The sequence below is a fragment of the Nomia melanderi genome, chromosome 7, assembly GCF_051020985.1.
Source record: "Nomia melanderi isolate GNS246 chromosome 7, iyNomMela1, whole genome shotgun sequence".
In the NCBI taxonomy this organism is placed as follows: domain Eukaryota; kingdom Metazoa; phylum Arthropoda; class Insecta; order Hymenoptera; family Halictidae; genus Nomia; species Nomia melanderi.
This window is the reverse complement of record NC_135005.1, coordinates 12,147,448-12,170,894: the sequence shown is the minus strand read 5'-3', so window position 1 is coordinate 12,170,894 and position 23,447 is coordinate 12,147,448. Positions and strand designations below refer to the sequence as shown.

The following is a 23,447-nucleotide window of genomic DNA, read 5'->3' as shown; positions in this document are numbered from 1 at the left end:
AGAACTGTCTTAAAAAAAAAAAAAAAATACGCAATAATTTAATAGAAAACAATATATTTCTCTGGTGCAAATAACATTTAAACAATCAGTAAAAATAGTGAAATTTCTGTAAGAAATATGTACATTCTATTAATATGTTACAATATATAAATACAAAAAGGAACAAACAGATTTTACAATATCTTTGTATGCTATATAATAGGTCAGAGGTTTTTACGAAATAATGTTGTGAGTATGCTTAAAATAATAATATAATCATTTTACAACGCGCAATAATTTATGCATATACTGATATAAAATGGTCAGTATCTGACTGGCTATAGTTTCGTGGTAAGAATTATTTTACATTATAATAATAATATTGTTAAAAATACTTTATACAGTCAAAACGATAATGTCTTTTCCTTTTTCTAACTACTCTTCCGCGAGTTGTATATTAATCGTATTGTAATGTTGTAATGGTAATCACTTCTTGTAATACCTAGGGTCTTTTTTTGAGTTCATTATATCTTAATACCAAACAATATCACATAATTCAATATTGCTGTTAGAATCTAGTTACAATTCTAACTTGATCCGCGTATTTTCTTTTTATCATTTCAGCTTCCACCTTATCTCTTTTTCTTTGTTCACTGTGAGATATGCCGTAAAAGAAATAAATAACAAATCCTGCGACAATAAAAAACATCATTAACAGAGAATGCGGATATGGATATTGTTTTATTAACTCAATTGTTACACTTACCAATTATCATCCATATAGAGAACCTGATCCACGTGAAAGCGTCTAATTGCAACATCAAATAAAAATTGATAAAAATGCTACAAGTTGGTAAAAATGGCACTAACGGTACCTGCGAACAACAGCAACGTTTAACTTACATTCTGTTCCTCGGTTTCTTCAGAATAAATGTTCACAACACGTACCTTAAATGCTATGTCAGTTTCTTGAACAGGCTGCCTAGCGACAGCTGCTAAATTCAAAAACAATATTATCACAAGTATGACTAGTATCACAGTTTCTATTACATTATTGCCAAAGGCATTTGCGCCCACGTTATTGATAAACAGTGCAATAATAAATATAATAATACCTGTAATAATAATACAGAAAATATAAATCAGTATCAACATTGTTAATATCTATACTGAGGCTAATAATGAAACTTACATAACAGTACAATACCATACTTTGCAACTTTGCTAGAAATCTCAGTTGCTTCCTTTTGATTATAAAGATTGAATACTTGCTTCAAGATATTAATTGGTGTCAATTCATAACTATTCATTGTCATCCCTAAGGAATGATTGTTAGAGACACATTCTTTCTCTTGGTATCTAAACATGGTAATACGATAAATATATTTCTGAAGTACAACATAAATACACCATTTGAAAAGTAAATTGAATACGTCCATGGTGGTACATGTGTCCAATCATCTTTTCATATTCCTTTAACACGTTGACTGCCACGAAAAACGTCAGTATTCTACATACCACTTACACCTTTGTAACAACGATAAATAGGAATGATTATTAATTGTTTGCTACCACAATTCTTACGTTACAATATTATTTAGTTATTCGCGTCATTGAATATTTTTATTCGACGTCAGTTATCTCATGAATTATAATTGTTTTCAAGTTATTTCGAAGCTCCGGTCATCGGTGACTACCGTGGCAGTCAACGTGTTAACATTGCGTGTACCTTCGACGCGCTTACCTCAATATTAAAACAGAAATAGCTACTATCGTATAAGCCAACAGCGTTCCGATGGACATCATGTCGATCAACTGGTGCAGATTGAATATAAGAGTCATGGCGCCGGTCAACAAACCAGCGATCACCGTGCCGAAAACAGGTGTCATGGTTTTCGGGTGCACGATCGCGAAATACTTGAAGATTATTCCATCGCTGCCCATGGCGTATAATATACGCGGCAAGGGGAACATACATCCCAGCAAGCTCGTGCACAGCGCGAACGCTGCTCCAATGTTAACAATCCACTTGATGGCGATCCATCCAATTTGTTCGAATGCATAGGGAAATGGAGCGTCAGCGTCCTACAGACAGATACGAATAAAAAAACAATTGCCATTTTCTGATCATACGATTCAGTGCAAGTGAACATAAGGGAAAGTTGAATGTACTGCTAGGAGATCACTTGATGGCTAGGCTGAAGAATGCGGCAGCAATCAGCATGATGACTGATCGATATCGGTTCTCACTTTCTTCATTTCATTTTCTCCTGGTTCTGCTTCTTAATTACTAATATTCTCGATTACGAATAAAACGAAGTAAGGCGAAGGCACCAGTAGCTGACCTGGTACCAGTAGTTGACCATTTTTCAGGAAAACGTGAGAAAACGTGAGTTTTTAAAAGTAATAAAAATGTAGTTTCTTATATTAATAAACCTAGAATTAGACTTCATATGTAATTAACTTCTTTTCAACTGCCAACCAGCATAGGTCAATTGCTAGTTCTCTCGTTTTCAAGGATGGTCAACTTCCGACGCCAGCATCGAATATTCAAAAATGCCTCTAAAATTTGTATAATACAACTATTTAACCCTTTGAACTCTATAGGCTCCAATATTGCACCAGTTATATTAAATATCTTAATGAATCATAAAGAAACTACCCTAAAATTATTCGAGTTTCCACACATCCGAATTTTCTACTAAGAAGGAAAACAAAAGATCGAAGAAATGTTATGACACTTCTGATTTTCGCTAGGAATACTATAAAAATTAGTTGCAGTTACTGATAGATTACAAAACAACCTGCAGTGCTAAGGGTTAAAAAAGTACGCTTTGCTACATAATGTAAGAAGTTCGAACAGCATTTCCACGTGTAGAGTCTCTCCATTCAATAAGGGAACGAGCGTTTGCCATTATTCGCGCAGGCAATTTTTCTTAACTGGCCAACTACTGATGCTTTTACCTTATGTAGCTAAAATAAAATTGTAAAACCAAGTCATCTCCTAACTGTACTCCACTGCACCTGATCATAATAAGGCCACATCATAGTCAGCACAGTGGAGATGCTGAAATAAGCCATCAAGATGATGACCAGGGATAAAACGATGGCTATGGGTATGTTCTTCTGTGGATTTTTGGCTTCTTCGCCGGTGGTTGCCACTGCGTCGAAACCCACGAAACCGTAGAAACATTTCGCAGCTCCGATCATTATTCCGCTGACGCCGAACGGCGCGAATCCGCCTGTCCCAGCGTTTTTCACCGTGTCCGGTATATCTTCCAGCGGTATCCTCCAATTCGCAGGGTCGGCTGGCAAATTAAACGTTCGTTTCAATATTCAGATGATACACACTCTTTCAAAACAATGGCAAATGGTATTAGAAATAACTGTTAACCCTTTGCACTCGGAAGTTTTTCATTAGAAATATTTTAACGTCTTCTGATGAGATAGAGAGGATATTTTGTGAAGCTAACTCGACGAGAAATCACACTTACATCGTGGGACAAAGCTATTTTGTTTGAATATTTCCCAAATTGATGCATTCTACGAAGCTTAATATAGCCATATAGTTGAGAATTAATTTACTTATTAATCATTTCAATATTTTTCTCAATTTTGAGAATTCAGCCGCCAAATGGGAGTGGAAATTACAGCGCCGGTGTGAACGTGTTAACCCTCTATAGGCCGAATTTTTGTTCATGATTATAACAAAATCTATGCAGTGTAAAATTAATAAATATCCACACATGAAAACGAACTAACAATACATTCAATAGTTTCAGTAATTTCATCAAACGAATATATTTTGTAACTTTCAAGTTACAACGACGTTAAACTTTCACGCCTGGGCATATAAAAGTTGAAGTTAACTGTTTACTTAATCTTATTCGCCACTTTGAGTGCAAAATGAAATAAATCAACAAGATGCCAATACACTGAAATGTGACTTCAAAGTTACACGGGCCTACAGAGGGTTAACTGGCAGAATGGTCCGAAGCGTTGACAAAAATGACACCGTACCCTTTATAGATCCTGCCACGACGATGATCACGATAGTGAGCAGATTCACAACGGTGAAAATGTTGTTCAACATGGAGGACTCTTTAACGCCCACGCTCAGCAGGATGGCGAGGAGCATCACCACGCCGAACGCGAAGAAATCAGGGTATTCCGATAGGAACGAGACGCGAATCGGCATGACGGAGATCAACGCTTTGCTTATCGCGTTCCCGATCAAGGCGTCCAAGTAGTTACTCAAACCGCGGGCGACGCTTGCGGTCCCTGGAAAAACAGAGGGACGAGCGTTACACAAGTGACAGAAGAGACAAGGAAAGGAGAATATTCTGCATACCTATTACATACTCCAAAATTAAATTCCATCCTATGATAAAAGCGACGAATTCGCCCACCGTGACGTAACTGTAAACGTACGCCGACCCTGCCATTGGTACCCTGGAAGCGAATTCCGCGTAGCACATACCTGAAATGACAATTTTGATAATTACCATCTGATCCTGGATGAAATTAGGTTTTCAATTTTCAAGTCATGCTCATACGTCTTCGTGTCTCGGTTCACTTTTACAATGTTAGAACTCGAAGACTAAACTGTGAACGCAATCAAGGCTGATAACGTAGTCGTTTTTAAATTTTTTTGAATTCCAGTAACGTAGTACTATGTTGTTTCAATATCTGCAGCTGAATATCGGCGACTTAGACATATGTAATTTTTAATTTGTTTAAATGTCGGTAACATAATTTTAGGTTATTCTGAATTCTTCAGCTGGATACCGGAAACATGGTTCTACGTTAGTTTACACTTTTCAGAAAAAAGCTGAGTACTTAATCCTACGTCATTTCAATATCTGCAGCCAAGTATCTATTGGCAACGCTTTCGTGCACAGTTAGACAGCAGATCCTCGTGGTATTCAACTAGAATTCGTTAGCGCTAGGACTACAGAGCAAATTGACTTTGTCGAATTCTTTTATAGCAACACTACGAGTGCATCCATTGGTGTTTCGATTGATTTATGGTTCAGTTTGCGTGTCGCTAAACGAAGTTTTGTTATTTCTCTCAGAAGCATTTGTTATATTTTCAATCACTGTGACAGAAGGATTCGTTTGTGGTTCAGTTTGCGTATCACTAAATGAATTTTGGTAATTTTCTATAATAAATTCTCTCAGAAGCATCTGTTATCTTTTCAATTAATGTGACAGAAGGATTCGTTTGTGGTTCAGTTTGCGTATCACTAAATGAATTTTGGTAATTTCTCCATTTTGGTAATTTTCTATAATAAATTCTTTCAGAAGCATGTTATCTTTTCAATCAATGTAACAGAAGCATTCATTTATGGTTCAGTTTGCGTAAAACTAACTGAATTTTGGTAATTTTCTATAATAATTGCTCTCAGAAGCATGTTATCTTTTCAATCACTGTGACAGAAGGATTCCTTTATTGTTCAGTTTGCGCATCACAAAATGAATTTTGGTACTTTCTCTCAGAAGCATCTGTTTCTTCAATTATTGCGAAAGAAGGATTCAGGAATGTGTCAATTTGCCCTGTCTAATAAGCGTCCGGCTGGCGAACATTGGTTTACCGGCAAACGCGGAAGCGATAGCAGCGATGAGGAAAGAGATGCAAACAGCTGGGCCGGCGATCTCTTTCGCGATGCTGCCAGCGAGGACGTAGACGCCGAGGCCGAGGGTCGAGCCAACGCCGAGTGCCGTCAGATCGAACAGCCCGAGGACACGCGCCAGCTCGCTTTTGTTCTCCTGGTTCTCATCGATGCGCCTCCTGGAGAGCGCCTTCCACAGTTGGCTCGCCATCACGAGCCACCTTCACTTCCGGTACCTTGTCCCTTGCCTGCAAATTTCAGATCCATTCATTATCGAGGGAACGAACAAACTTTATTGAATATCAGCCCTTTGCACTCGAGAGGTGACTCTCGCTCACCATTCGATTTCATACAGTGAAACAATAAAACTTGATATTTAACACATTGTTGACCGAGAATTTCACGCAGAAACTATCCCATACGAACGGTTATTATTCCGTAATTAAATATTGAAGTGAGACAATCTAAATGAACTTCAATATACTTTATTCGTACGTAATGAATTGAAATGACACTTTGGACATATCTTTTATATAACTTTGAAGATTTTGTTTTTGCAATATTCCTGCCCTGCGTTTAAAAAATTAAATGGCTAATGCAAGTGTATAATGCATCAATTTGAGAAATGTTGAAATAAATTAGCTTTGTTTGTGTAAAATAGCTTGTTATGTTTAATACGTTAAAATGCTATGTTATTGGAATTCTTTAATCAATTAAAATTTTTAAAAATTCAATTAAAAATAATTAGAAATTAATTTAATAATCTTAATTTAAGTTATAATTAGAAATTTAATTTAAATAAAGGTTCGATTGAAAACTGTTACGGAGAACCGAAATGTCACAACTGTTTTTAACGTTCGACCGGAACATATATTCGTATAGTTGCATCGACGAAGATCGACTGAAACATCTAACAATTAATGAAATTCAATATGCGACAAATTGCCACGCGCGACGAGCCTAGTGTTAGAAGAATCAAGCTGCTCTTCGAAACGTAAACACTTACACAGACGAGTCGATTAAGAAATGACGCAATCCGATGGAAATGACATTGACCCTTTACCTTCTGATCTACTCCGTGACACGACTTCACGTTTAGTGAATCCTATTTATATTTTATTATTTCCTTGTGTCGGACGTGTTCCCCACGTTTCTCATTTGATATTCCAAGGCGACAGGTTGAATTTCGATGAGACGAATGTAGGGCATCAGGGATTTCCTCCGAGATGGCACATGATGCGGGACACGTGAACTTACGGTGGGTTCAAGTCGTCATCTTGCAGTCTCTCGAGTCCAATGAACAGAATGCCTCTAATTGCACGAACCAGCGGACCTTCGAAGGAAAATTTGCGAGATAAGAAATCATTCATGATTTTCCGTATTGAAACATCCATTTTTCAAAGAGAAATTAACCCTCTGCGGACGAATGTCGGCGTTTCGCCGAGGTCAAACTTTCATATTTCGAATACCGAGTTGCAAAGTTTAACCCTTTGCACTCGAGAGGTGACTCTCAGTCACATAATTATCAATAATTATAATTATTATCATTATTATCAACACGTTGGCTGCAGCTTCCAAATTGCTGAAGAACAATTACAGTAAAAAACTTGATTTCAAATAAAAATATTTAGTAACACAAGTAGCTAGATCATAGTGTAATGTGATTACTGTGATGCTAAACCATTGATAATTATTTTCAATACCATTTGCCTTTGTTATTAAAGAATAAGTATTATTATTCGAAACGCTAGAAATTCTCGTGTCAGTGTTTTGTGTATCGCTTATTTCGTAGCAAAGGCAAAAAGGAAGAATTAACGATTATTTGATATAATTTTAATAATTATAATTATTATCGTTCAATTTGGAAGCTCAATCATTAGTGACTACTGTGGTAAACTCTCAGTCACCACTTGATTCGATGCAATAAAACTATAAAGTTGAATAATTAATATTTCAAATTAAACTTCGCACTGTTACGTGAAATATTGAAATAAAACACCTTTGTTGCTTAATTTATCCATGAATTATCGTTAAATTAATTTCAAACAATATCACCTACATCTCGTCAAGAAGTGTCGAATATTTCCATTGAAAAACTCTCGGGTGCAAAGGGTTAATAACTCAAATAGCAAGGGATCAGTGCGTAGTTTCTTTTTTCTCTATTATTTGAGCAACCGTCATGTAATTTGTCCGAATCCGCTGAAGGTTTCGCGTTCTTCGAAGAATCTTCGTCCGCAAAGGGTTAAATGGAATTTGAAATCTCCTCGCTGATAGAACACACGAAAAGTGCTTGGAATCCTTATCGATCATGCGATGGAATGCTGTAAAAATACGAAATTCCGTTCCGAAGTGGAACGCGTAAGTATACAAGTGTACAGGCCCAATAAATCGGTAGTGATCGATCGTTTATGGATATACTTCGAGTGCGAGGTTCTTGGAATACATCGGGAAAACATCTAAAAAATCACTGTTCAGACAAAGGTAAGCACGTTAGATAACGGAGATTCCATTCACGCTTATCCGCGGCGAATCAGGTCAAAGATTTATTTTCGCTATCGCCGATCTGGTAGACTGCGGGTGTTTACACGAACCCGCGATCGTAGGAGTTGATTTCCGAGAATAAAAATTCGAGAAGACATTCCGTGAACTTAAGAACGTGAACGAACTGTTCGACACAAAGTCGATCGAATCGGAAAAGTACTATCAAGGGTTTGGTGAACTGATGTTTACCTTAATATTGACCGATTCGAGTAGAATTCCTTTAAATTCAATTACAATGGTTCTCGCGAGGTTGTTCGTTATATTAAAATTCCTATCAACACGTTGGCTGCAGCTTCCAGATTGCTGAAGAACAATTACAGTAAAAAACTTGATTTTAAATAAAAATATTTAGTAACATAAGTAGCTAGATCATAGTGTAATATGATTACTGTGATGCTAAGCCATTGATAATTATTTTCAATACCATTTGCCTTTGTTATTAAAGAATAAGTATTATTATTCGAAACGCTAGAAATTCTCGTGGCAGTGTTTTCTGTATCGCTTATTCTTTCATAGCAAATTTGGTATAATTTTAATAATTATAATTATTATCGTTCAATTTGGAAGCTCAATCATTAGTCACTACTGTGGTAGTAAACTGTTGACACTAGAACTTCTAGGAACACTCAGATCTTCCTGTAATATCTATACTAAACAGGATTTTTTTATGAAGTACCATAGAACATCCTCGAAAATGACAATGGAAGATTAATTAAAAATTGAGAGACGTCATATAGAACGACGGCCGATACGCCGACGATTGAGAAGCGTAAAAATGAACCTTTTACGCTGAAAGTCAGCATAAAAAACGTTATTTACGGAATAGAGTGATACAATAGTTTTATGAAGACTGTAAAATGCAAATTGAATTGCTCTGCTGGCTACGCAGGGAAATGAGCCTCGTTAAAAGAACCGTTCACAGCGGAGTAACGATTTTACGAAGCAACGAACGATAAAACAATGAAGAACGGAGTGGCACGCACCGACGAGCAATCTGGAGTACGATAACGACATTGTCCCATGTAAATGAAATTTGATAAAAGTGCCTCGTTCCGATCGTAACCCGTCGAGATTAGGGAGACGTCCCTTTATTCGATTCTCGTGTAACTACGTTTCGTTCGTACCAATCCATTCGCGATTAGACCTTTAATTCGAACGTGACTGATTGATTTGATTTCAATCGAATTAAGACATTCCTCGTTTTACATATTAATCGCAGTAATTAATCCAATGTAAAATACACGTCATCTTCGGAACAGTATATCCCTGAAGTAATTTCTAACACTACTGTAATTTTTACACGTTCAAAGAACTGTTTCTTATTTCATAGCACTAAACACAGCTATAAATGAAGTCTATTTTGAATATGAAAGTCAAGAGCTAACGAAGCGCTTCAATGATCTTAAAAAATTCAAACAGCGGAGTTAATCGGTTTGGTTAATTAGCTCGTTGAATCGTCGGTGTACTAATAATTCTGTTACGAAGAGGGAAACGAGTTTTTCCGCTACAAAATTCGCGCAATACCTCGGACACTCGCATATGGTAATAACCAATAGTTTTTATCTTTTATCTTTCTGTCGACGGACGACAAATAATGGACAAAGGGGATTGCGAACTTCCACGTGCCTGCCTATCGTTCTGTTAAATGACAAATAGTGCCGAAGACACGGCAAACAGTGTCGTCCGACAGCAGATTAACAAGAACAATTCTTGCACAACATACCGGGCTCAACAGCATCGGCTAAATTCTCATTTGTAACTACGCGAAGTCTCTGTCGCAAGAGAAACCTTAATTTTTCAACGAAATTATCCTAGCCCGGAGACCAAACGTTTCTTATTCGTTATGAGCTCTCACTTATGCCCCAAATCGATTCGATCCCGTTCTTTACCTTCACTTTTTAACACTAGATTCACGGAACGAGCCAATTTGACTCATACTGAATTTTACAAGCATTAATTGGCAAATGTCTGGCTATTTAGCAACGCAGTTACGCAAATATGTATCATAGTTGTGTACTCTTAAACCTCTAATTTCCAAGGCATAAACAATTTCAAAACAACAATTTTTAACAATTCACCAGTTTAACACGTTGAATGTCACGGGGTCACCGGTGACCTAAACCAAATCGAATTACTGTAATTCATTCGATTAAACGACGATTATTTGAAAACTTTTCTACATTATAATACAACTTAATGCACTGACATTCAACGGTTCAAACCTGTAATAATAACTAGGTGATTCAACGGCATAAGTTGATGTCACATTATTTTCATTTTCTATATGTCTCGGCAAAATCGTGCGGCAGTCGACGTGTTAACAATAACAATTTTTCGAAGAACAATAGAACAAACCGTGTGAACACTAGAACCTGCCAAGCGACCAAACTCGATTCCCATCGCTCTATCGCAGAAATTGGAGTGCTTCTTTCGAAAATTCGATCGATCTACACTTCAGTTCGCCTATCGCGAGATCAACGTATTCGATAAATGTCGATGACCGCTCGGAGAAGTGTTCTCCGAATAATTACGAAAAAAGAAATCAGAAATGTTCATCTGACCCACTTGCTAGTCCCGGTGTTGAACGTCTTCAACGTCGGAGGCAACTTTTGTAATTCGAGTTGTCTTCGTAACGCACCGACCTGTCGGCTGAATAGCGATCCAACGAATTGCGCAAACGGATTTCGCAACATCCAGTTTTCGTTCGGCGCGCGTTCAACTCGGCCTTTTCTTGTTCTATGAAAAAATAAGCCCGCCAAAAGGAAGACTGATGGGAATATTCTCGCCGATAGGCGGCCGTCCATCTCGGCGGCCATTAATTCATGGAACCGTGGAATTCTCGAAGCGCGGTTATCGCAATAATCCATTCAAGACCGCAAGTCCTCGGCGAGGAATTGCTTTATAATTGATCTGCACACGCTTGCGCAACTGCGTTCGCCGTTTTTCCCGCCGCGTTCGCTGGACGAGAGGGAAAATGGTCCTCGCGACGCGGACGGAGCCACTTATGTATTTAGTTTAACGCTGGATTTACGAAACGCGTCGATTTCACGCGTATCGAGTATTATCAATTATCCGGTAAACGTTTACGACGATTCCGATTGACGCAGTTACACGCATGATAATCGATTTTTAACCGTTTCAACTCTGTTGGTTCCAATATTGCACCAGTTATATTAAATATTTTAATGAGTCTTAAAGAAACTACCCTAACATTATTAGATTCTCCACACATCCAAATTTTGTATTGAGAAGGAAAATAAAAGATTGAAGAAATGTTATAACATTTCTGATTTTCGCTAGGAATACTGTAAATTAGTTGCAGTTGCTGTTAGATTACAAAACAACCTGGAGTGCTAAGGGTTAACCCTTTGTCTTGCATCCTGCGAGACTCGCGATGCGAATTTTATACCGATTTTATTTGTGACCTACTGTTTCAACGAATCTTACACTATTTCTACGAATTCGACAAATAAACGTCATTTATTTGCTTTCGATGTAAATTCATTGCTACTCGTTTGTTATTAATCGTTTACCTTTAGAGCAAACGTGGACGTGGAATCAGTACCGAATTCGTTTGCTTTCCTGACGAATCGTTAAGGATCTAGTAGTTTCATTAATACTAGAACTACTGTGATCAGAAGAGAATTATTGATACCTTAACAGTGTCAACCCTTTGCGGACGAATGTCGACATCGCGAGATGAAACGTTCGTATTTGGAAGACTATGTCGCAGGCAAATGATTTAATTACTCGGACAGCAAGAGATTAGCATGTAGTTTCTATTTTTGCTATTATTTAAGCAATTAATATATAATTTAGCTTCATCTGTTGAAGATTCTTTAAAGTATACAACACCTGCAGATCCTGTCAAGTTACACGTCGAATGGTTAAACAACAGAGGATAAGTAAACTATGTACTAATTTCTTGTTGTTTGAATAGTTCAATCGTTCGTTTGTTACTTAGTATTCCAAAGATGAAAGTTTGATGTCAAGAAAATGTTGACATCCGTCCGCAAAGGGTTACATATCCGAGATAGTTTGAAAAATAGTTTCACTCGAATGCTATAATGAACATATGAAGAAACCAAGAAAGGCATATTGTTACAATTTTTCTAACAATTACATGTTAATCGCATCGAACCCTCGGTAGTTCTAGTGTTAAGCTGCGAAAGGAATCTTAGGGCAAGGGATTAAACCCTCCAGATGAATTTTTCTAGGAACGGCAGAATAGACTGTGGAACAAATGTCCGTGAACCTAGTGGCAACGGAAGCGCAAGAAACGGTAAGGAGGATAATTTCGCAGGAAATTATGCCGAATGACAGAAGATGTTAAAATGCTAATGGGTCTATCAGCGTAATGGCGGAGACGTGTCATCTGAAGATGAATCGAGATCCATTGGTTCCGTTCACCGGCAGGACAGTTTCGTCTTCCGGAACACGTGTTTTAGGGGTACGAAGGTCGCACTCGGATTTAATCGGATTAACGATGAATTGCTTCTAATCGAGGCACACGACTCATTCTTTTTTAGAGTGGCTTGGAGATTCTCGGAGCTCAGATTAGATCCGCTTTGAAATCCGTAGCCGGCTGAACGGCGTCAGGCGTCGCTAAACTATTCTAAAATTTAAATTCTTTCAACTCGCTACCCGAATGCTTCAATCGCTCGTCGGAAATTTCAGAGGCTTCGGTGGAACACGCGAGAAATGATATCATCGAGTAAATAGTGTGTCAGGCAACAAGTAGATATTAAAACGCGGGGAAATTTCTTTTGGAAAGCGCAGGTGCGTATAGACAGAGTCCTCGCGCCTCCTAAGGAGCTTCGCATGATACTTCACAAGAGAAACTGCGCTGGACTGGAGAGTTTCTAAAGATGATGTACCCGCCGTGGAAAAATCGCGTTAATACTCAGTCGCCAGTCGAGAAAAATACTTTCTTATTTTAAACAAATTGAAATCCGGTTCTTACGACTGTCACGCGGTAACTATTTCAATGTTCCGCGCGAAGCTGCGGGATTCTTTGATAAGACTGCGCGCTGCACGCAGCTCGGAGTCTTCTTGATTGAAAAATGATACATAGTTTATCGTACGAGCTTCGATTGTAACCAATTTTAAACGATCTTGACCCTCTTTCGTTCGCAAAACAAAATGGCGTCCAGGAAGCCTCGGATTATACGAGATTTTCACGTTTGACAGGTAAATCTGCGTACTCAAAATTAGTTATATTATTCGATAACAAATCCTGGAGATAGCGGCCGGATGGCGTTTATCGATTGGACAGGATTAATTGTATCGAATCCGCGACGCCCGCCATTTTGAGTGCAACAACCCGACACGCGGCAATGCCGTGCAGTTGGTCGCCGCGTCGTATATCTTCGTTACGTCATTTGAATTATTTGCACAAGAATCGCCAAGGCTCCCCGATCATTTACGTCTTTGCGAATCGCCTTGATCCCTTTAAGCGACGATCGTGATCGCCGGCTCGAAAGAGGGACCCCGTCCCCGGCTGTTAAGCGTCCGCGGTTCTCGTGTGCGGTACGATTGTCCATGGAAAAGAGATTATTCGTTCCCGCGACGCGCGACTCGCGTGCTATCAACACGTTGCGCACCGGTAACGAGAAATCTCGTTTTTATATGAAGACACTTAGCTGTGCAACTTCGCCAATTACCACAGCATCGAAGAAAATATATAATTTGATTCGAATCGATTATCTATTTAAAATATATTACATAACAATACATCTGAGTTTTCCTATGTATAGTGATATAAGTTGATCTCAGTGAAAATTGCCATCTTAAATTTTTTAGTTGGAGACCGGTAACGTGGTACCGCGTTATTTATAATTTTTAAAAAATCCCGGAAACGTAATTCTATATCATGCTTTTGTTTTGGAAAAATGTGGGTAACATAATTCTGTCATTTTAAATTTTTTAGTTGGAGACCGGCGATACAGAACTACGTCATTTAAAAATCTTCAGCAGAATACCGGCAACTATGTTATTTATAATTTAAAAAACATTAGAAACGTAATCCTACGTCATGCTTAATTTTTTTAGAAAAATACCGGTCACATAATCTTACATTTTTATCATTGTTAGGAAAACCTCAGTAACGTAGTTCCATGTTAATTCTTTAAAATCCCGGTAAAGCAATCCTGCGACATTTCAAAATCTCTAGCTAAGTGTATACTAACGAAACAGCTGTATTATATGCTTTTTATAGTCGCACACATTTGATTAGCAGACACTCGGCGGTATTCAGCTGCAGGTTTCGACGAATCGCATTCGATCGCGAATGCGTTAAGATACCGCACCGGTCTGCCGTAATTACTCGTCATTCGCGTTCCAATAAGTGGAAACAAATTATCCGCCGCGAGTAACGAGGAACGTGACCATCGAAATGAAAGAAGGATTGGTGACGCGCTTTTCGAAATTCCGTTCCCCCGATGAACGCGTTTCACGAACGGTCGTTCTTTCTCTCTCTCTCTCTCTCTCTCTCTCTATCTCTATCTCTTCGTCGTGATGGCGCGCGCGCGCGAGTCCGATGAAGGGGAAACCCATTTCCGGCATCTCGAGGGGAATCCACGATTCGCATCGTTCTCGTTCGATCTCATAGCTGAAACGATGAAAAGCATGGACGAGAGAATTACGTAAAAACTGCGGTCCACCTCGAGACTACCTGCAACTCGCAATTCTCGACTTCTCCTCTCCTCGAGAATTGATAATGATGTCGCTACAAAGATCAATCGAATGATCACCGTGCCGATAACGAACCGTTAATCGAGCAGTCGTGAAATACACGTAAACACCGGCAATTTGATAATTATGCATATCTGATTACGACGATTAGCTGTTACGCTCGATAATCGGTGGACATTATCCGTTAGCGATACGAATGCAGGAGGATAACAATAATGACGTACGGAGAAGGGAATGCGAAGAATACGATTATATAAATTCACAGCTATATATGAAGTTCGAAATAAGTCGAATCAGAAATTGAATGTCTATTTTCACGTTTGAAACGAATCAGACGAGTTAACGTCGCTTTGTGCACAGCGACGAGGATCTAATCGGCAAAACAAACTTGGACTGCAGTCTCCAATTTCTAGCGCTAAGTGCCGGCCGAAATGTTCGGATTCGCGTTGACATTGGCGCACGGGGAACCCCAAACAAAACGTGTTCTGCCGGTAACGGCCAACGTGACAAGGTTACGTGCCAATTAAGGCGAGGCACCAGAGCACCGTGTCCCCATTGCGCGATTCCCCTCGGTGTAATGCCTTTATTTACAATGCGCGGACCAATCGCCGATCTCACCGTAAGATTTTGAAGGAGGCCTTGGGGACCTAGCGTGGGCCTTAACACTAGAACTACCAATCGCTTAAACTGACTTTTACAAATTTCTTTATGGAAATCATAAGTGTGCGTTTAGTAAGATTTCAATTGAGTTGTACTTCAATTTTGCTATTACTGAATTAGTTTCATTGATAATTTTTCGTAGAAGTATCTGTACCTTTTTAGTAATTGTGAAAGAAGAAATTATAAATTATTGTGGCCTATCAGGTAGTTCTAGTGTTAAAACTCTGAAAAGTGGGGAGCATCACGAGTTCACTGGTTACATATTGAAAATATGCTTTAACCCTTTGCGGACGAAGATTCTTTGAAATATAGAAAACCGTCAGCAGATGAAGCTAAATTATAGATCGATTGCTTAGATAATTGGAAAAGGGAAACTACGTACTGATCTCCTGCTGTTTTAGTAATTAAATCACTTGTTTGCGACTTAGCGTTGCAAATATGAACATCTGGTCTCGTATCGGCAGGAAACATAATTTTACAATTGTAAGAGATATCTGAGAAATCAATTGGACAAGCTTATCGTCGCTTGGTTACAAATTAATCAAAATTAATCGCGGTACCAAAGGATCAAATGTGATCAAGAGAATCGCCTTGATGGGGTCAGTGCTGTTTTTCGGGTAAACAAGAGCACGTGGGTTTCCCCTCGAAGGGGAAACAACGGAGAAGGAGTGGGGTCGATTGAATCGTGATCCGTTATAATTAGATCACGATGCTATTTATATAAGTGCACAAACTTGAAAGTTCAATTAAAGAAACATAGAACTGTCAGGGGTCTTGTTCCTTACGCAAACGGTTCTATAACGTTCATTTTGAAATTTGATCTGTAGACCAACGAAATCGGAAACGGCAAAGCGATCTGTATCAACGCGAGGAACAAAGGTAGATCGTTCGAATATTATAAGTAAAGCGTAACGGGATCAGATATAATAACGACGCATAGCGTTGCAAGGAGAATATGAAAAGCAGCGTGAAACGAAAAGTTGTCGGTTCCGGTTGCGCCAGCGGGAAACTCGGATTAACAAGGTCAGAACTGTAGGAGCGGCGAAGTGGAAACTGGAAACTGAGCTACGGTAATAGTTTATGCGTTCGAGTCGGAATCGAGAATTGGATCAACAGAATCAACACTGAATCTGGATTACTGCAACACGAATGAGAGGAACATTAAACCGTCCGAGAAATGCAAAATTGCAACTGTTGGTATCGCTGGAATGGATCGACGATCAAGATCTTCGAGTTTCGCGTTTATTGATCCGAAGACAGCGATAGTCAGCGTCGAAACTCATTAACTTCGAGTGGAATCATAATAAATATTAACCCTTTGCGGATCAAGATTCTTTGAAATGTACAAAGGCTTCAGCAGATGAAGCTGAATTATCTATCAATTGCTTAATTAATATAAAAAAAGGAAACTACGTGCTGGTCTCTCGCTGTTCGAGCAAGCAAATCATTCGGCCACGACTTACTCTTCCAAATACGAAAATTTCATTTCGCCGAAATGTCGACTTTCGTCCGCAAAGGGTTAATACGCTATAGTTTTCAGCGTCCCTTGATATCACGGAAAATTATTCTGCGCATCTCGTATGCGATCCGGACGACGAAACAAATTGCATGCGAATGAGTAGCCTCGAATTAATTCCGAGAATGTGAACCTGATTAAACCAAAACCTGAATATTATGACTGAACCGGGTACAATATCCCCATAATCAGGAATCTCACTCCCGGTGTGCTCCACGTGCAGACAAGTAAGTCGTCGAAAAATATTTTTAAACGTCTCCTCGGCGGATGCGTGATTCCAAGACAACGATTCGAAGGATCAATCAATATGTAACGATGGGTGGCGCCGTAGCCATCGACAAATTCTGTAACACTTCGTTCTCGCTTAAACAACAGGTGTTCCTGCGGATAGTTCCAATTAACTGTACGAAAAATGTCTATTACCCCTACGAATACACTGTTAATTCCATTAGCAACTCTGCATTTTCTAAGGTTCGACAAGGCAGACACGTATCTATTAGAATGAAAATAAAAAGGAAACCAGAACAAAAACGCTAGTTACCGATAACAATACAAGGACAACGTTACGCGCCGCCTCGAAACAGCAGAAAAAAGTAGACAATAAACTTAGGAACGTCGAAATAACGACGGTTTACGGTTCGAAGGGCTCACCCCACAAGATGGCGGACACGCGGAAAAAATCCGCCATTTTCCCAGGGACAAGCGGGAGCCCGTCACGCGTCGCCGGGGAAACGTGACGAAACGTCGCGGGACCAATTCTCTCGCAAGACTCCCTTTTCGAGTTATTTATCCTTGCCCGGATATCGAATGTTGCACACGCAACCAGTTTATCGGTACGCGGCCTGAAAGCAATAATGAGAGAGAAAGGAATTCTTTCTGTTCTCGGCGCGCCGCGGTCGAAACAGAAAAAAGAATTATTCTGCGGCACGTGGCCGGTGGTGCGCACGACCCACTAGAATAACAATTGCAAGTCGTATTTTACATGCTCCCGGTTTTTATCGGAAAAGTGATAACGCCGATAGAGAAGAACGTACTGCGATCCTACGAAAGGGAACAGATCGCTAAGGCACGCCGTTTCTTTTGTTATTCGATTACACAATGGACGCAATCAAAGGATTAACGATCGACGCGCGCCGAGGCCGATCCGTTCGCCTTTAGATCCGCGAAGATCCAGGATGATGGATCGATTCATTTCGTCTTATATGTTTATGTTTACGCTATTTCACGTTGCCACAACTTCGTTACAACTATGGTACAGAGAACAGAAATATTGTAGGTTCAATTGAATTTCTTTATGAAAATAAGAATCATTTTAGCCGCGATACGGCAGATTTGTGAAGTAAATTAACAAAATCGTGTTTCTCGCGGAGCGAGCGCGAGTCCGACTCATTTTGATTTAAAGGGTTAAGTAACGATGACGCGGAAACATCGAGCGTCGATTGATAATAAACATTTGAATTAAGTAACAGTTCTCCTAGTACTAGCTTATATAGTAGATGCGAATCTTATCGACTCGCGTTTCATTGAAGCGGGTGCTACTATTCCGTTACAGATGTTTAATGTTCGAAGCAATTTTTTGATTATCTATCGAATTATCAATCGTTAGACTAGAAGATAGAAATTAGAATGAACGCAATAGTGAATCAACGAAAACGTGGTCGTTTCATCTACGCAAAATTTTGAGATCAAGGAATTATCGTTGCATTGTGTCGACCAGTAATATCGCCGACAATCTTTCGAAACATTGTACTGCCGATATTAATTGATTTCTCAACCTCGTTAACGAACGATGCGACTCGGCGTATAAATCGCCTCCGATGACATTGAACGTCGAAAGAAAAACACAATTGACGGTAACGACGGAACGACAATCGGTCTAATTCGCGGGGAGATAATAAATTACGGATCACCGACGGAATAGCGCGAAACGACGAGGAGTGAAACGAAACGCCATGTCGTCCCGTTGATCCTAAACGTTAATCATAGCGAGTGTTTTCTCTTCCGCCGCTGCATCCGTTCTCGCAACGCTGTTCCCCGTAAAAATGGCTGATGACAGTCGATTCGTAAACTGCCACATTGATTCCCGGCACTTTCACTGGGATTAACGAAAAGTGGAATCGTGTTCTGTCACGTTTCATTATCGTCCCGCGCGTTTGTTCATAGAAAAGCACGCAACGTTTCCTATCGCGAAACACTGACAAATTGCAGACTTTTAAAACCGACGTTAATAAACGGCGGAGAATATGTTCTACGTCGTCGGCGAAAAGATAACCCTCGTGGAATAACGATAAAGGAAATATTCAGCATTGGAACACCTGTACCTGCATACGCGCGCGTGTGGTGCAAGTTCATCACCTACACCAGGGAACATTGCAAAAGCAACCCTCTACCTTTCCCTTGACTAACAACTATCTTCCACAATTCTACCGTTCACGCACACGCACGCGTACATTTCCGTGCGCTCGTCTGTAATACCATCACTCGTCGGTCAGAACGTTGAAACGGAAAAAAGGAAAACAAACGGAACACAAATACAGACGACCGGCGATCGAATCTCCCGGAAAAAACCGTGAGATAACGAAGACACACGGAAAAGAGCGTTACCGATTTTTACGAAAATAAGCGTTAAACGTTCGTTGCGACCGGACCGCGGATATTTCTTCGTAATTTCGTTTTCTCGATGAAGTGTCTCGGATGAAATGAGATATTGCTTCCTGTCTGAATAATCGATTAAAAGGAACGATATTCCGTGAAAGTTTCCGTCTTAATCGCGACGGAGGATCGGTATTGGGTACGGGCATGCAAGAATCTTGCGGTCTATCAGTTACAAACGATGACCGTGAATTTCTAAAATGAAAAATAATCGTGAAGCACAGACGAGTATTCGGATCGCATGATTTTTGCGACGGGTAGAAGCACAACCGCGGATGATCCGGTAAAAATCGGCTTACCTGATTCTGTCGATACGTGTCAAAAGGAAAACCAGCCGCGAGGGGAACGTCTCACGTACGAGGACACTTTGTCCAGACAGGATGGACATACGTAACTGAATCGGAAGTAGGTCGACACCGTAGAACCGGTCGCACCGGAGTACGATCGCAAACTAATAATGTGCTCTAATATAACGATGCTCGCTTCCACCTGTCCGCTAGCTAATAAACTTCAATCACCTCCCACCATGATTATAAAGCGACCGCGTTAACGCTTGAAAAACTTCGGGTTCTCTGCCTGGGGGAAAGAAGTCTCTGTGTCATTCGGACGTGAGTACATAAACAACTGATGTTGTTTTGTTTCCCTTTCGCCTTGGTGAACATCGGTTCACCGTGTACTTGGCGAAGCCGGATACTAACCGGGGGAACTTAACACTTCATCTGTCGACGGTTGTCTCGCTGACATTTAAAAATCGACGGTTAACAGCCGAGGATTTTTTAATCGACTTTGTCAACGTGGTAAATTGGAATTCATGAGTCGACGAGTCGTCTGATCCTTTCTCTGGGGATTATTATGCGAAAGAAGATTATCAAGATTCTGTTTCATGTAATGTAACAGTTGAGAAGAGCGTTAATAGGTTTCCGGTAGGTGAAGTGTTAATAGACTAATTTCGATTTGATTAGAATGTTGAGATCGTTATTACATTGTTGGCAACTGTTTTCAGAAGTATTGTTATTATATTTGGGAAATTATCCCATTTTAGAAGTTTTGAAAGAGAAATATGGTAGAAATATGAAACAGTGAATTGTATTATTGTATGGATAAGATGCTTTGTCATGTGACATTTGTTAAATGGATGTATTTAATATCTATAAATATACTATATTGAATAAATTATTTGGTTTGCGAAAATATGTCTGATAGGAGATGGTTTCTGTGAAGAAAGAGAAGAAAAAACAACTATCCATCGTAATTACTTGCTTAACTTATTCGTCTTTTCAGTTATTTATTCCTCTTCGATAAGAGGAGATCTTCGTACACTTGTATCGTGGATCAGTTCTAAGAAATTTGTATGCATAGAACTGGTCCTAGATTGTAGTTTTAGCTATTAAAATATTTAGTATAAACTAACTAAAATTAATAATATCACTTTACATACATTCAGTACATTAAGTTCTTTCCGTGGATCTTTGATATGTTTCTGGATTTGTTGCACAGCCTGGACACGTGTGTAAAGATTCGTGAATAAATATCTCACAGTCTATACAAAATGTTTGGGTACATTTGCCGCAAATGTATATCTGTGGACGTAGATTTAAACAGAATTACACGTATACATCTTTTGTCTATTATATTACATGTACCATACCTTTTTATCTTTTTGGGATAAAGTTTTTTGGCAACCATAACAAATCGAAGGAGTTCCTTCGTATCCTACTTCTTTAAATGGCTCAACAGGGAATAAATAATGGTAAGATCGAGCTAAATGTGGAGCAGACACTAAAGTGAGTCCACAGGCTCTACATTCTACAGGAAGTTCACAATGTTTACTAAGGCACTGTGGACACAGATATCCTGTACTCGTAAGTTTTACAGTTTCATCTGCGCTTACTGCATGACTGTAGGAAAATGTATCGTTTCCATTAGACAGTTAAAAATGCATGATCATATGTGGAACAGATGAAAGAAATTTACCACATGCATACTGCCATGGATGTATCAGTTGCAGAAGACTGTAAAGCGTGATGAGGAAAACCCATTTTAACAAGAGCAGCATCCAATCTGGTTGCAGCTGGTGGTGGATCTATATGCATGTTCAACTGCTCTTTAAAGTGTTTATCGTCTAATGCAACACCATGTTCTCCACCAGTTGCCGTAGCCATTCTTTTGCAAATATATAATTCAGCAGCTAATCCTATTACGCTACATCTTATACAATCTGTTTTCATGTTCTAAAATTGTAGTATATTATTATGGAAATAATGGGCACAATTCTTGTAACATACACAATAACACGTACTTGTATCGTTTCATTTATATCTCCTGGGTCACATGTTGTAAGAGCTCCTATAATTACTAATACTTCTTTACTAGCATGCGATGGTAGAAGCCGTAAAGATTTTAAAGCTAATTCTAAGGAATTCTGTAACGATGGTTCACCTGCTGGTTGAATTTGTTGCAGAGCTTTTAATTCCTAAAAGAAAGAACATAATGTGTTTAAGACATGAAATTAGAAATTGATTATGGTTTAAAAATAGATGTACCTTAATATGCTTTTTAGAGTTCCCAGCTAAATCACTAATTTTCTCTGCTCTTTTATTTCTTGTAAGAATTACTCCTAACTGACTTATAGGATTTTGATAAAAGAATTCATCGATAAAATGTTCTAGGAGCTTGAACCACAAGATAGTAATAAATAACATAAAATAATATAATAAACAAAAATTGTTATATTATTGAATATATACCTTTAAGCAACATAAGAAACGAGTTGGCTTCAGATCTTGATTAGACATTGATTCAGAAGCATCAAGAATTATATAAAGATGCCTCATCATACCTAATCTGGCACCAACCTTCCTGTCCAACTGACGCTTCCTTTTAGCATTATGAATAATATCTGCAACCGAGGCTTCCAAAAGTCCATGATCATCTTCTTTAATTGCTTCCCTTAATTCATAATTATATCTATTAATTACAGAATTATAGGAATCACGTACATAAAGAATATTTCAATAAAGAAATAATACCATGTTTTTTCATAACCAGTCTCCCACCGATATTCCTTCTCCTCTTCATCATCAGCCATTTTTCAATGTTTAAAATGGAACTATAACAAAACATAAAATTTGTTTAATTTAAAAATCACACCTTAGTCATATAGTCATAGGTACATTTAAAAGTTTGTTTACTTAGACAGTTATGTATAAGCTAAGTCTCATGAACTAGGTTAATGTTGTTTATACTACTAGTGACATAAAAAACAATGGGTTAAAATCGCGATTGAAGGTAATAATAATAAAGCCTTTTCATATTTTCAAACGAATAACATGAAGAAATAATATTTACAAAAGGAATTACGCGAAAGAGAGGCATTAATTCATATTAATGTATGCGTACATCGAATGAATAACTTTTCCCCGTGCGTTCGGTCAATACGAAGAACCTATTATTTGAAATTTCTCCTCATAAATCAGAGGAAACGCATCGTCGATAAAGGTAAAGTGTGCGCGTACGAAACGCGAGTAACAGCTAAAGGAAAGAACAATTAATCATACACAATTCATAAATCTGCGCGCAATAACCAATGACTATTTGCGAAATCGTCTTGACATTAATTAACATAAACTTGCCTTTTCTATACTCGATACAGTGCCGGAACATAGAAGAACTTGATGAATTAAAGCGGCAGATTCGAAATCAATAAAGGGGTGTACGAGATTCAGCCACTTTTCAAACGGAATTTTTCAATGTATTTCGACGGGGATTATCTCAAATATAATAGTCCGATCGCA

At 38.8% G+C, this 23,447-nt stretch overlaps 2 protein-coding genes across 6 annotated transcripts; both read right to left on the bottom strand.

Annotated features, from left to right (window-relative positions):
- Positions 1 to 37: 37 nt before the first annotated feature.
- slif (cationic amino acid transporter slimfast) lies at positions 38 to 20,169 on the bottom strand. Its single transcript, XM_031984704.2, has 11 exons — positions 19,953 to 20,169; positions 6,655 to 6,924; positions 5,574 to 5,839; positions 4,331 to 4,459; positions 4,000 to 4,260; positions 3,004 to 3,287; positions 1,724 to 2,064; positions 1,172 to 1,338; positions 928 to 1,094; positions 746 to 854; positions 38 to 669 (listed from the first exon to the last, which is right to left on the bottom strand). The coding sequence occupies exons 3-11, from the start codon at positions 5,800 to 5,802 to the stop codon at positions 548 to 550; spliced, it is 1,809 nt and encodes a 602-aa protein (XP_031840564.1). The 5' UTR covers positions 5,803 to 5,839; positions 6,655 to 6,924; positions 19,953 to 20,169; the 3' UTR covers positions 38 to 547.
- A 736-nt stretch (positions 20,170 to 20,905) lies between these two features.
- Ssl1 (general transcription factor IIH subunit 2 Ssl1) lies at positions 20,906 to 23,436 on the bottom strand. 5 transcript variants are annotated; one of them, XM_031984721.2, is made up of 8 exons: positions 23,286 to 23,436; positions 22,683 to 22,762; positions 22,401 to 22,602; positions 22,197 to 22,325; positions 21,953 to 22,126; positions 21,628 to 21,884; positions 21,302 to 21,551; positions 20,906 to 21,233 (listed from the first exon to the last, which is right to left on the bottom strand). In XM_031984721.2, the coding sequence occupies exons 2-8, from the start codon at positions 22,739 to 22,741 to the stop codon at positions 21,102 to 21,104; spliced, it is 1,203 nt and encodes a 400-aa protein (XP_031840581.1). In that variant the 5' UTR covers positions 22,742 to 22,762; positions 23,286 to 23,436; the 3' UTR covers positions 20,906 to 21,101. The 5 variants fall into 5 exon arrangements, with proteins under 5 accessions (XP_031840581.1, XP_031840582.1, XP_031840577.1 ...); XM_031984722.2 differs by having other exon boundaries at positions 23,211 to 23,286; XM_031984717.2 differs by lacking the exon at positions 23,286 to 23,436 and adding an exon at positions 23,053 to 23,278.
- Between the last annotated feature and the right edge of the window lie 11 nt (positions 23,437 to 23,447).

Coding starts and splice junctions, on each gene's coding strand:
- slif (XM_031984704.2), bottom strand. CDS start 5,802: ATGGCGAGCCAACTGTGGAAGGCGCTCTCCAGGAGGCGCATCGATGAG. Junction 855..927: donor AAACTGACATAGCATTTAAG/GTACGTGTTGTG, acceptor TGTTGTTCGCAG/GTACCGTTAGTGCCATTTTT. Junction 670..745: donor CTCTATATGGATGATAATTG/GTAAGTGTAACA, acceptor TTATTGTCGCAG/GATTTGTTATTTATTTCTTT.
- Ssl1 (XM_031984721.2), bottom strand. CDS start 22,741: ATGGCTGATGATGAAGAGGAGAAGGAATATCGGTGGGAGACTGGTTAT. Junction 22,603..22,682: donor ACTGGTTATGAAAAAACATG/GTATTATTTCTT, acceptor TTATGAATTAAG/GGAAGCAATTAAAGAAGATG. Junction 21,552..21,627: donor TCCATGGCAGTATGCATGTG/GTAAATTTCTTT, acceptor ATTTTCCTACAG/TCATGCAGTAAGCGCAGATG.